The 13981-nt window shown below is 39.4% G+C and overlaps 1 protein-coding gene across 1 annotated transcript; it reads right to left on the bottom strand.

Moving 5' to 3' along the window:
* Positions 1-2898: 2898 nt before the first annotated feature.
* Positions 2899-12790, bottom strand: bpnt2 (3'(2'), 5'-bisphosphate nucleotidase 2). The gene is made up of 8 exons (XM_073491568.1): positions 12189-12790; positions 11431-11503; positions 10424-10570; positions 9853-10009; positions 8352-8447; positions 5792-5953; positions 5189-5323; positions 2899-4926 (listed from the first exon to the last, which is right to left on the bottom strand). Exons 1-8 carry the CDS (start codon positions 12305-12307, stop codon positions 4784-4786), a joined length of 1032 nt encoding a protein of 343 aa, XP_073347669.1. The 5' UTR covers positions 12308-12790; the 3' UTR covers positions 2899-4783.
* Positions 12791-13981: the final 1191 nt, after the last annotated feature.

The raw sequence follows: 13981 nt of genomic DNA, 5'->3' as shown, positions 1-13981 counted from the left end.
ATTGTCTAAAATAGATGAAGCCAGACTCAAAAGAACTCAAATGTTATTTAACCTTTTAAACTGACATTAAATGTACCTTGTACCTTGTAAACTGAGGGGGGTATTGTCTGTCCTTAATGCCTTTGCATGTTGCTGCCTTGTGTCAGTGGTTGGAGGTAGATAGAGAAGTTAGTTTGACCACACAAGAGGCGTTTATCTGTGTCATTTTAGCCTTTACAATGTCATAACTCTCCACACACAAAGAGACCAATACATAGTTGACAAAATATTAAAAACATTCACTGAACGTGAGTTGATTTGATTTACTGCAATTCAACTTCTTTTGTCATTTCTGAACCGAACCGAAAATAAGTTAAGCCTACTTTGGCTTCTCTAAAAGGGTTAATTTATCATAAGCATGCAGACAACACACAACAATATAAAAAACTTAGAATTGTAAGAAGATGGACAAAATCACCAACAGGTTTCAGATTTCAAATTCCAACAACATGCCAGTCTTGTGGATATTGGTTACATGCTTACAGAGTCCTGGACCAAGTCATATCTGAAACTGAGGAATCTGGTCAACATCATTTCCAACACATCACACAGCTGCTAAAATAAAATTTGGCAAGATTCTCTCCAGTAACAATTCATGCTCTCAATGAGGGGCTAGTTTTGTTGTCACCATAAGTCATCGAGTTTCTCTCGCTACAGCCACTGATAGGAGATGCATCTTGACTCCACTGTGCTGATACATGCTTGAGGTTTAAGAAGCTGGTATTTATTACACTTTCTGAAAAATAGTTTTCAGGTGTGAACCCATGGTGCCACCTTATACAATCTGACTAATCTGTGATTATGCCTACCAGGTTTGACACATATATTCACATCCATGTATTAAGAGTACTCCACTGATTTAACATTGCACTCTTATAACATCGTTGGACTCAAAATGGACAGTTTGATAAAACAAAGGATAAAAATTGATTCCACAAAACCAGGAATATCATTTATTTAATTCCATATATATATATATATATATATATATATATATATATATATATATATATATATATATATATATATATATATATATACATGTATATATATACATATATATGTATATATATATATACATATATATATATATACATATATATATATAGTATATATTTACACATTCCTCCTTGTCAATATCTGGCGCCCTCTGGTGTCTCTACCCACCAATCCAATCAGGACAGAGAACTCCATAAAGAGGCAGTCCTGTCTGTATTTTTAACATTTATTAACTAAATCTGAATATCCGGAATTAAGATTACAGATATCAACAAGGTCGTAATTGTTTATACATTGTGATGGGTCAACATTTTTATTCAAGCTATCTATGATGTCATTTTGACTTGTCAAAACAACAGAGATATCTGTAATTGAGTTCTGACTAGTCAAAACTGAACCTAAAGAATAAAAACCATACATTTTCATGGTGTCCTCAAACCATCCAAGCTTTGTCGCAGGTCCTCAAGTGTTGGGAGACAAAACATTTGCAATATACTGTAAATTTCTACCACAACTCTCCAGAGGCCTGAAGAAGTTATTTTAGGCATTTGAGAAATGACTAATTGATGCGTTTCTGAGTGTATTGCAATATTCAGAAGTTTGAAGATTTTGTACATGTATATTTTTCTATTATCTTGCTTACTGTTTGGGATTTTTTTTCTTCCTGCCAAACATGCTTAGGTTTTAGATTTTAACTACCTAATTATGAGACTACCAACCAGCTCATACTGATCATGTGACAATTTACCTACCAGCATAGTCTGTCCTATGGTTATCTAGACCAATCATGTTACTGCGCAACCATCCTCACTGATCATGTGACTAACTGCCTAGACCAATCCAATATCCATAATTCACATTGCATGTATCTGCAAATGAATTGTGGATATCTGCAATGAGAAACCCCATACACTATGGCAAGCCCTTTTAACATTTAATAGCTACACATTTTGACTAGTCACTATGTATTAAATGACTAGTCAAAATTCTGTTGTTGATACATAATTCATTCATTATTTAGTTAATAAATGTTATAAAGGCTTGCCATACATACACATGATTGGCAAAAGTGACATTAGTCTGAGCAAGAATGACATTATTGATATCTGAAATTATATTTGTGGATAGGAAGAATGTAATTGTGGATATCTGAAATGTTCTTATTGACGAGGAAGAATTGAATTACAGATATTTGCAATACATATCCAGGCTAGCTATTAAATGTTACAAAGGCTTGCCGCAAAGATCTGGATCCTCCTGTTGGCTGCTGTGTCTGCCGATTACCGCTCCATGTTCATGTGGTGACATGAGAGGAGGGAGTGGATTGCAACCAAATGAAACAATATCTAAATTTAATCATTATCTCATACTCAAACTCACATTAAATTTTCCGTCATAGTGTACACAAGGAGCAAAATCCACGAGTAAGGGGGGTACAGTATTTATATGTAAATCCTAAACAAAACAAGAGTACCCATGTTATTTCCATATCACTGTTATAACATTTAAATTTCAGCATTTCCCCTGCATATTAACGATCGTTCCCATAGCAACATCTACAGAAGTCATGCTGAGTGCTGTGGCTGACACCGTCATCCTAGGACAATGTTATCTTATCAAGATCAAAGGCACTCAAATCATATGACTGAAGTTTGCCACATGGAGGCCTAATACCCAAGAGCACTGGCTTAATGTCATAACCACACCATCCAGATCAGGCCTTCAAACTGCATCTTCAGTCTGTAAACATCATTACATGTTGGGTGAACAATTACCCCAAAACATCTGCACACATTTTTATCCCTACAAGGTTATCAATTATACAAAGGCTGCAGAGAAAAACTGAACATTTAACAGGTGTTCAGGTCTCATTTTGCTGGTGGGTTTTATTTTCATCATTTGACATGGTTTCACAGCAAAAAGTCTGACGTTACTCACATCAGTGTTTGTTGTTGAACACACAATACAAATGTTGAATGTAGAAGTGTCAGTTTAAAGCGACTGACACACTTATAGCAGACAGTACAGAAAGACCGACAGTAGTCTGCAGAAACAGAGGTTTTCAGTAGGGTGAGATGTGTTGGAGGATCAAAACACAAAACCATGCAATAACATGTGTACTCAAACACAGTGTACAGTCCAGTCTTCAACGAAATATGATTACTACCTGGGTTTGCATCAATCAATTTGAACAGTGCACAGTACAATATTCAATAGCAGAAATGGTTTGTAAAAGAAAAAATGTACCAGTCCAGCTCGAGTGGGTTTCCATGGTCTAGTTTTTTAAACTTCAATATAATTCTCGGTGACACAAAACTATTGAAACACAAATGCCGTTCTTCTGTTATGGCCATTTGGCAGGATGATCACTTTAAGAGTCATGAATGCGACTGCACACATCAGATGGGACTTGTTTTTGTACATTGTTCTCAGCAGAGGAGAGACCATACCACCGTCTAGTCTCAAGTCTGGTTTCACAATGCAACAGTCTAACCAACACAGTTTGTACTGGAGAGAGAATTATATGACTTCAGTTCAGTTCAACTCATTTTTGTCTATTTACAGAATGTTGAGGAAGATAAAGACCAACTTGAAGCCATTGCAAACCCTGACTGACACACCTTGCAGCTATCATATTGTGCTATGTTTGCATATAACCACTTGAAACACACCCATACCTGATTGTAGGTTGAATCAGCCAAAAATCTGTCTCAGACAAAAGGTGATAAGATTTAAGACTTTCACCCATTTTTCCTTATGACCATTTAATTTTGATTTCACTGATAAAAAATTAGTTTCCGTCTATTTGGCTGGAACACAGTTTAGCAAAATTTGTAAATCTGATCCCTTCAGGGCTTTGCCATGATTTGGGAAATAACGAGTACACAAACACAATTTGTTGTACTAATTTGGACAAATTTAGCAGTTTACCTTTAGTAGTTAATTAGTCTAATACGTCAACTAACATGAAATTTGTGGTGGAGGATTAAAAACGGCTTTTTTTCACTGTAATGATCTAGAATAGGTGATAGTTTTCATGGTCTTTGTGTCACCTCAGATGACAACTTTGAAGCAGATCATTTTAAGACAGTGAACTGTTGTGGTATGATGGTGCTGGTTGATGAATCCAGTTATAGACCCACATTTCACTGATTTTTTAGGTCACTGTGGCTCATTGTTTCTCTCCAGTCCCTAATAATGATTTGCTCAGTTAGTGAAACAGCCACCTAAGTGATGTTGAATTGAATGGTACCGTACATGTCTGGAATACAGTTGTTCTTTACTGTTGTGTTATCGTTGGAATATCATGTGATGAAGAGGGGACTTAACATGATGAAAAGACATTTATGTGAGTCACTCAGCATTGTGCTCCTCGGTTTAACATTTCACATTAGAGTCATCCTGTTGTCCTCTGAAGGTGAAGGGACTCTGGCAGGGCAACTGTTGTCCAGTGTTCACTGCAAGCATGTGTTTGTGTGTATGCATGATGCATTGTTTCTCCCAGCTGCATGTATGTGTGCATGTCAGGGAGTGTGTGTTCAGAGCCATCGTGTCAACCATTGCAGATTCCATCGGCAGCTATGTTGGTTCATATCCATCTGATTGGTAGATGTTTGGTGTCCCACCATGACTAAACCGTGCAGGCCTGGTTACATTTGCAGCCCACTCTTAGTTATAGAAAATAGCCACCACGTGTTGCCTTTACCACAACCTGACCAAATCAATGGCTCTGTATTTGTGTTTCTCAGTGCTTGTCGGGGTCCCAGTTTGGTAGTCTCTCCAGAAAGGCCTTATGCTCCACACCAATGCTGGCCACCAGACCTCCTTTGTTGAGCGGTTCTCCACTGTAGTCTATGTCCTCTCCTTTCAGGGTTGTCATTTGGCCTCCTACAATCATTGTGATTACATGTCATTGATGTAGTCCACAACAGCCATTAAATATTCATTTCAGATATGATAATGACCCATTTATTAAAATGTCAAAACAAACCTTAGTATGGTATAATTGCTATCCTGCTGCGTTTTAGCCTATCCGTTCATGTGTGGATAACACTTTTTTTTTTGTTTTTTTTTTAAATCAACAGGAAAATCTGAATAGATTTTGAACTGAAAAGGAAACCAAACAAAAGAATAATAGCTGTTACATTACCCAGTGCAGTCAGTATAGCCGCACCAGCGCAGATGTCCCATTTCTTAATAAAGGTGATGTGGATGTAAACATCAGCCTGGTCTACAGAACCTGCTTCAGTTGACGGCATCTCCAAAAGTGCCATGACCTTATATCCTGAGAGAGAGAGAGACAGAGAGAGAGAGTTAAAGAGAGTTAAACCTCCACAAATGTAAGTTTAAAGTTAACACTGGATCACAATTGGAACTTAAAGGTATACTAGGTTAAGAGTAAAAACTAAACTGAGGTTTAAAGTGAGGTTTAAATTGAATCTTTCTTAATTTTCAGATTTCAGTTGTGAAGTTCGGTGTAAGTGAATTTAAACTTTAACCATGATCTAATCATGTTTAACAGTTAATCCTTGTTGGTGTAATCCAGCCTTAGTGATCCACAGTGGAGAACTGTGTGGGAAGTTCATTATACGAATGTATGAACATTCATTCATCTGGCAAAAAATGAATGTGTCAAATGCTGACAATCAATCAAATTCACATTTACAATAGTTAACAGTTTGCTATGAGCTTCATCTGCACCATGCTATACTTTTATATGTAACATACAGATGTCAAAGAATTCTCCACTCACCCGCTCCTCCTGCCTCTATTACTGTTGTGCTGTTTCCAAAGGCATCCTGTATGTAACTTTTCACTTTTCCAGAGTGAGAACGTGACACAATCACCTTTGGAGGGTTGACACTGTAGGACGAGCGACGGTGCATATTTGACCCCTGACCTACAAACGCCCAGGCTGGGGGAGAGATGAAAGGGAGACAGAGAGACAAAGAGAAGAAGGCACATTTTACAGTTTCTTCCCCCTAGGACTTGTCATCCTATATTGCAAAATAAAAAGGGACAAGAGAGACATGGATCTTGCACTGTAATCACACAGTGTATGTTTATTATTATTGCAATGTTCCAAAACAATGACTAATACTGTCCAAAATATTCTCCTGAGTAACCTTAAATGTACAGCTCATTTCTGCTCAAGGAGGTTTGTTTCTGCTGCCATCCACGTTACTGCTGCATCGCTTCCTGATTTCACAAGCTACGGGGCGGACTGAGGGTCACAACGTGCATGTTTCTGTAGACTTCTGCTGCCATCATGTGTTACATCATCAATGAAGATCAATGAGCCTGTCCCAGAAGAAGCCGTGCAAGCCCAAGCCATATTACCTCTGCCTTGTTTCATAGATGAGCTTGTGTGTTTGGGATCATGAGCAGATCCTTTCTTTCTCCACACTCTCTCTCCATCACTTTGGTAAAGGTTCTTTGTCTCATCAGTCCATAAAACTTTGTCCCAGAACTTATGAGCCTCGTCTCTATACTTTTTGGCAAATTCCAATCTGGCCTTCCTTATTACTAATGAGTGGTTTGCATCTTCCGGTGTGGCCTCTGTACTTTTGTTCCCGAAGTCTCCTGCAAATGGTGGATTGTGATACCTTCGCTCCTGCCCTCTGGAGATTGTTGATGTCACTGACAGTTGTTTTAGGGTTTTTCTTTACAGCTTTCACAATGTTTTGTCATCAACTGCTGATGTTTTCCTTCATCCACCAATTCGAAATCTGTTGCTGAGTACACCGTTGGTTTCTTTCTTCTTCAGGACAGTCCAAATGGTTGTACTGGTTATGGCCAATGTTTGTCAATAGCTCTGATGGATTTTCCATCTTCTCTCAGCTTCAAAATTGCTTGCTCTTCTCCCATAGACAGCTCTCTGGTCTTCATGTTGGTTACACCTTTTTAACTATAAACGCAGTCTGCAAAGGCAAAACCCAAAGCTGAAACTGATAGTAGACATTCAGCGATATTTATTGTTTGAATTATCGATGTAATAGGACACATCTGGACAGGAAAAAACACCTGTCCGGTCCAAACAAAAGGTGCTACCTTCTAACAGATCTAGATGTAAATACCTGGAAATGGATGCTGACATACTGTATATATATACATACATATACATAGCAATACATCGATCAGGCATAACATTATGACCACCTGCCTAATATTGTGAAGGTTCCCCTTGTGCAGCCAAAACAGCTCTGACCTGTCAAGACATGGACTTAAGACCTCTGAGGGAGTCCTGTGGTGTCTGGCACCAGGGCATTTTATAGTGGATCCTCTGGGTCCTGTATGTTGGGGGGTGGGGCCTCCATGGATCAGACCGGCTCCAGCACGTCTTACAGATGCTCGATCAGATTGGGATCTGGGGAATTTGGAGGCCCGGTCAACACCTTGGGCCCTTTATTGTGTTCCTCGAGCTGTTCCTGAGCAGTGTTTGCAGTGTGTCAGGACACACTGTCCTGCTGGGGGGCCACTGCCATCGGGTAGTGTTGTTGTGATGAGGGGGTGTACTTGGTCCACAACAGTGTTTGGATGGGTGGTGCGTGTCAAGCGGCATTCACATGAATGCCAGCACCCAAGGTTTCCCAGCAGCACATCGCATTGTGATGAGATGATCAATGTTATTATTATATACACATCATCCTGATACACTTGTCTCAATGCGGCGCGTCTCCTGAACGGCAAAGCATCATCCGTCATCATCTTCACGAGAAAATACAAAATCGATCAGAGCTGATTATTCTTGACAGTAGCCCTGTTAGTTTACTCACCAATAGCACGTATGTAGTTTTGATTGTTGAAATCTGTGAGTCATGGATTGGTTTTGTTGCAGCAGAAAGTACCATGTCACGATGTTTGAGATATACACACAGTGCGCAAATGGTAGGAAATGGTGACCAGCTGATTTTTTTTCTGTCTTGCAAGTTTACTTTTATAATTATTTCAATACAGATTTGTTGTTCACAATGTAGTATTATCAGGGGGAAAATACGGAGCATCGCCTGGATGCATGAATAGTGAGTTTACTGTGTCGTTTTGGGTTTTAATGCATCAGAGATGCAGGACGTGTACCTATCAACATCACTGTAAACTTCAAATCTCTTCTCATGAAGTGTTCTACAAAATACAAAACTCTTGAACTAAGTTGATGTTACGTGAGTTTTACAAAAGAGAAAAAGGTCACATTATTAATTTAAAAAAAACAAACATATTTTGTAAGTCACAATCAAGAGTCTAACCATGTAAAGCTTCAAATGTGGAGGCATCTTGTTTAACACACAAGTAAAGTTGTGGAAGCACACACTCACCAGAAAACCCAGTAAAGGGCTGGTGGATCACCCCGATGACTGGTTTACCATCTACAGCCACACATACCATTGTGGTCACATACTTCACCAGATTCTCTAAGGATAGAGAAAGACAAGCAGATAAAGAACATAAACATGGAGGGAGGGAGGGTAAAAACAAAGGTGACAGGATATGGGCGGGAAAGGGTGTAACAATGAATAAATAGAGGAGAGCAGTGGAGACAACAGAAGATACAGAGATCAGTAAACACTTCAGGACAGGACCACAGACCAGCATAATTAGCCAAAAAAGGATACTACTAATAACACAACTGTATAGGTTACCATAGACTATTTGAGCTGTAATTACCTTCATCTTAAACTACAGTGGCTCATCTATAAACAAAGAAATCAGTCTTGTTCTTGTTAAAATATGTGTGTTCTGTGTTTCAACTAGCTTTTTAATACAAGTAGAAGACAAAAACATTGAGAGTTGTTTCAAAGCAACCAAATCGTGGTTATAATTGTTTGGCAAAAGCTCTGTTTATCCCATACACACTGAGTTTTTATACATTACTGTAATAAACATCAAAAGTAAATTTCATAAACTCAGGCGACCATTTAGGAAAAGCTCAGTGTCTGGCAAGAATATGCAGTGTTAAGGACCATGGACACCAAGCAAGATAACTATAACTATGACAATAATGATAACCATGTGAGCATCCATACTGATGAACGTTTATGTTTTCTAAACAGTGGTGCCAAGCATGTGCTGCAGATGTTGCTGTGCCTGCAGCTTACCAGTAGTAATATGGATGTTAATGATCTGAAAAGGTAAAATGACTTTTTTTTTTATGTGTGATTTGCAGCCTGGCATACATTATATAAGTGTTTAATAAGATGTTCAAATAACCAAAACTGAGTTATTAGACTGTCAAAAAAATGTTTCCTAAATGGCATCAATTAGCTTATCGTCATCAAATCACTCTGAAAGTGATCCCAAAGACACGGTTTGACACCGTCATTGTAGATGTGGAGTGAAATCTGCCATACAACAGAGTTAGAACGATATTTAAGACGATCTATTTATAGTCAGTGTTATAGTTATCGTTCTTGCTGTGTACGGTTCATTCTGGATGGAAGGCTGAGACCGACGGGAAACATTTGCATTTACAAATTTAACTGGCTTAATGTAGACGTCCTATCAGTGGCTGACAGAGTAAACAGGATCTCTAATGGGAAGTTCCCGGCTATTTTAGATTAACTGGATGACTGTTAAGAGGGCGTAGCTGCGAAGGGCCGTGCATGTTTAGTGAACTTTACATAGATAATGGAAGAACAAACATACACAAACTTACCTTAGGCACACAAGTTTGCCCACCAAACCTTTTATATCCATTTAAGCTTCTTTTAAAACGTAATGTTAGACTTAACAACGTACACTTCACTTCGAGTCCCATGAGTGGACATTTTATTGTCCAATATGTCACCCAAAATGACTTAACTTCATTAACATGCACACCTGTATATTCCTGTGTAGCATCCAGAGGATCAATCCACACAGTGATGCTCTCAGCAGGAACATCCTTGCCCCCCTCAATCTTATCCAGTATGTCAGCAGGAATGTTCCGGGTCCAGGTTATTTTGTCGACCATGTTGTCATGTTCCTCACTGTGCACCTGAAAACCAACACATGTTCCTCAGGTTTATTTTAAGTTTCAACGGTATGTGAAAGCATATTGCAAACCTGCTTTCTGTCTTTCCTTTCTGACTTGAATCCAACTGAAGTGAATACAGGAATAATTAGACCACAGCAGCTTCTCTAAAGGTCCGGCCTTGGTTCTGTGGTTTCTAGTTTTGTTGCTAGTGCATGATCATTTTTAGTTATTGATTTAACTGTCTGAGATTAGTGGGACTGGGCATGATTGAGTTCCTCCATTCTTCCTCTACCAAACAGGTATGGGTATTCTGTTACACATCTTGAATTTACACTGTAAACACTTACTGACTGAAAAAGAGCAAGAACACTGCAAGAAAGATGCGCTGTTCAAAATATTAGAAACTTATACAACAGTTACTGTGGTTGTGCTCACCGTGACATCAGGGAAGGTGTTCTTGATGAGGTTAAACATCTTTCTATGAGACTGCAGGTCGCCCATAGTCAGAGGCTCACTGGCTCCCTCCCTTGTCTTGCCCTTCGACTTCTCCTTCAGGCTATTTCCATCACGCACTGCCTTCACCTAGGGAGAAACAACACAACTCACATCTCACATGCTGAGAGAGTTTTAGGGCTCCAGATGAGAGGTACGCATGTGGTTTCTTTAGAGACTAGAAAATCATAGTTAGCATAGCTAAGGGATAGTTCACTTTAAGTAAACTCCACAACACAACACTGGTTAATAACTTTAAAAGTATGGAGTCAAATTATATCTTTGTTACAGGCTAGAGCAGAAATGATAAATTGTTGAATTGATTAGTCGATCAAAAGAAAATTAATTTACAGCTATTTTGATACTGCATTAATCTTTTCAGTCATGTTATCAGGTGAAAAAATCAAACATTATGGTTCCAGCTTCTGCAAAGTAAGGATTTGCTGATTTATTTTGTCATTTATGGGAGTTAATTAGGAGTCTTTGGGTTTTTGACTGTTGGCTGGAGAACAGAAGCAATTTGAGGACTTCACTTTGGGCTCTGGGAAATTGAGATGAGCATTTATAGATTTTTTTCACAATTTGTAGACTAAACAATCGATTAATTGTGAAACTAAACTTTGTTGATTAAGAGAGTCGGGTGCAAAGTTATTTTCACTCCTGTTTATCAACCCCATTGCAAAACCAATCCACGGAGGTGCCCTCTATTGTCAGGTGTTTATGTACTGTAATGTTGACTGCTGACTGGAGCTGCATGAAAAATGTACTTTACTTCATTATTGTAATATACTTCCATTTTTAAACCCTCATCAAACAAGGAAAAACAAACTCAGCACACTATTACAGGCTGTTAATAGTGGATTACTTGATAGTGTTTCTTAGGTAAATGTCTACACTACAAAAGCCTACTTAACATTTGTTCAATGAGCTGTGAAAAAAAAAGTTTTTACCTCACGACCACCCAGCACTGCAGCCTCCACTGAGACAGCCAGCAGGTCCCTCAGATCCACTGTTCTTCTCTGTCTGCAGAGAAGAAGAGACACAACAAGAATGTGTTAGTGTCAGAACTTCACTGACTCCCTGATGAAACACACTGCCATAAAAGCACCCTCAACATACAAAGCAATGTGCCATTTATTTCTGCTTGTTTGTTTATTTGTCTTGTCTTGTTGTCTCCATTGTTTATACTGTCTTTTTGCCATCCATAGTGCCGTTCCTATAATTTCTCCATCTTGGTTTGTGCTGCATCACTTCATTTAAAAAAGAAAAGACTGAGGTTCAGTAACGAGCCCTCAGAACCAGCTACATGTCACTGCACACAAATATTCACTAAACAGTCGACCAAAGACCAAAGGTAGACTCATTTACATCCGAATGCATATATAATAATGTAATATGAGCCTATAACAACATCTTCACCTGCAACACCTAGACAGATCATTACCTACTACAATATCAGCATGTACTGTGTTTACATCACTCATGCCAGAGATAACAGCAATAATCGAGCCTTCTTTCAGGCCATTACAGTCATTGTTATCTTCAGCGTCACTAACACTGAGCTGGACTTGTTAAAGGTAACGTTACAAGACAAGCCCTGCACCTGCACCTGCACATACACATACACATACACTGACTGTGCGCACTGAGATAATGTCACCATACATCATGTCACCATGCATCATGTCATATATCACACCATCATCACCTGAAAGCAGCCAGGCGGCTGGAGATGACCCCTGCATACAGGTGGTAGATGACACCGACACCAAGGAGGCAGAACACCGCCACACCGAGCGGTGACAGCCGGATACCCATCGGGGCCATCGTCGCAGACAAATATGCTTTAGGTTTTTGTTGGTACACAACACCAAACCCAGAGAACGGTGCACTCTGGAGAGATATGGGTCAGGAGAGATATGAGCTAGCGTTAGCTGACGTGGCTGTCAGCCGCCGAAGGGTTCCAGTTCAGCAGCCGCTCTACACCTGGTGTCCGCTTCTCCGATACATACGACTGTGATGTAGTGAAGAGCAGGAGGAGAGGAGGACAACCTGAAGCTGTCGGAGAAGGAACACACTGGCTAATTTCTATCGGTAGGCAAGACGTTTAGCATCGTCCCGACGTCTGTCTGATGAAATTCAGCGAATGACCGTCCGTCGTTCCTGTTTCTGCCGACAGTCCGTCAGTCGGACAGCTCCACCATGTTCCTTATTGTCGCTGTTAACTCGTTGAAGCGAGCCAAGTGTTCACTGGTGTCGAACAATCGCACCTCTGTTCAGTCATCTTTCCTTACGTACATAGCAGAGGTCACAGGCTGGCGACTTCTCTTCCGGGTTATCACCGGCGTCGTCATCACTGTTTGCTCAATCATTGGTTTTTATAAACTAATGTTTGGTTCCGCTGTTGAGACAAAAAGCTAACCAGAAAGAAAAAACGAGTATAGTATTTATTTTTTAAAGATGTAGCTTAATTTCCCACGTATGCTATTTTTAATAGCGTAATTGCTATATTTTTGTTTCTAATAACATGTTTTTGGGTGATATACACAAGTCTGTATTTATTGCACTTTAATGTCATTCTTTTCCGTCTACAACCTCCGAGAAGCCCCTGGTACCCCTGGTACCCTGGGGTACCAGGGGTACCTCCCCGACCCCATCAACGCTGTGTTTACTTCCTGTTCAGAGACAGGGGCGCGCCCACAGATGGGGGGTGGTGGGGTAGTGGAGGAAGCATTACTTAAGTATTTAAGTATTATTAGCAACTACTTAGTGTGCAGTAAAACTGTCCCTGACGTTTCAGATGGATATTACTGCTGCATTAGTGTGTGTGCTGCATGTTATTGCTGTAGATGTTTAAGGTTGAGCTCATTTCAACTACTTTATATACTGTTGGGTAGTTTCATCTGCAGCAATGCATCATATTCTAAGACGGCATCACATTTTATAACATCATGTCCAGTGAGAACCTTGTTTCCAGTTTTCATGGTGTCAGAAAAAACAGCTGTTTTCATCTTTGTGAAGATGTATCTTCCAGATGTTTTCAAATAGTTTGTTTAGTTTTAACCCTCAACCCATTAAGGAACACAGACATGTAGTGGAGTAAAAGGTTCAGGATTTGCCTCTGAGATGTAGTGCATAAAATAGAAATACTCAAGTAAAGTTCAAGTACATTGAATTTGAGTACAAGTATCTCAAATGTGTACTTGAGTGAGTAAATGTACTTAGTTAATTTTCCCCTGAATACATAAGTGAGAAGCAAAATATTTGGTTTGTTAATGAAGCTGTTTCTTAAACTGTTATTGAGTCACTTTATATTGGAATTTTGTTAGTAGCTGCATGACTACAACACTACAACACTACAACAGTACAGGTGAGTGTGTAAATGTTTGAGTTTGTTTTCAGACCTTGGACATCAGAATACAGCTCCCAGTGGTTGTATTTGTGACCGTACCCTCCAGTGTGGTTTAAGTTGTTTAAGGTGGAACATATTTGGAACACACA

This window comes from Pagrus major, chromosome 21 (assembly GCF_040436345.1).
Source record: "Pagrus major chromosome 21, Pma_NU_1.0".
Taxonomy (NCBI): domain Eukaryota; kingdom Metazoa; phylum Chordata; class Actinopteri; order Spariformes; family Sparidae; genus Pagrus; species Pagrus major.
This window is presented reverse-complemented; position numbering and strand designations above follow the sequence as displayed.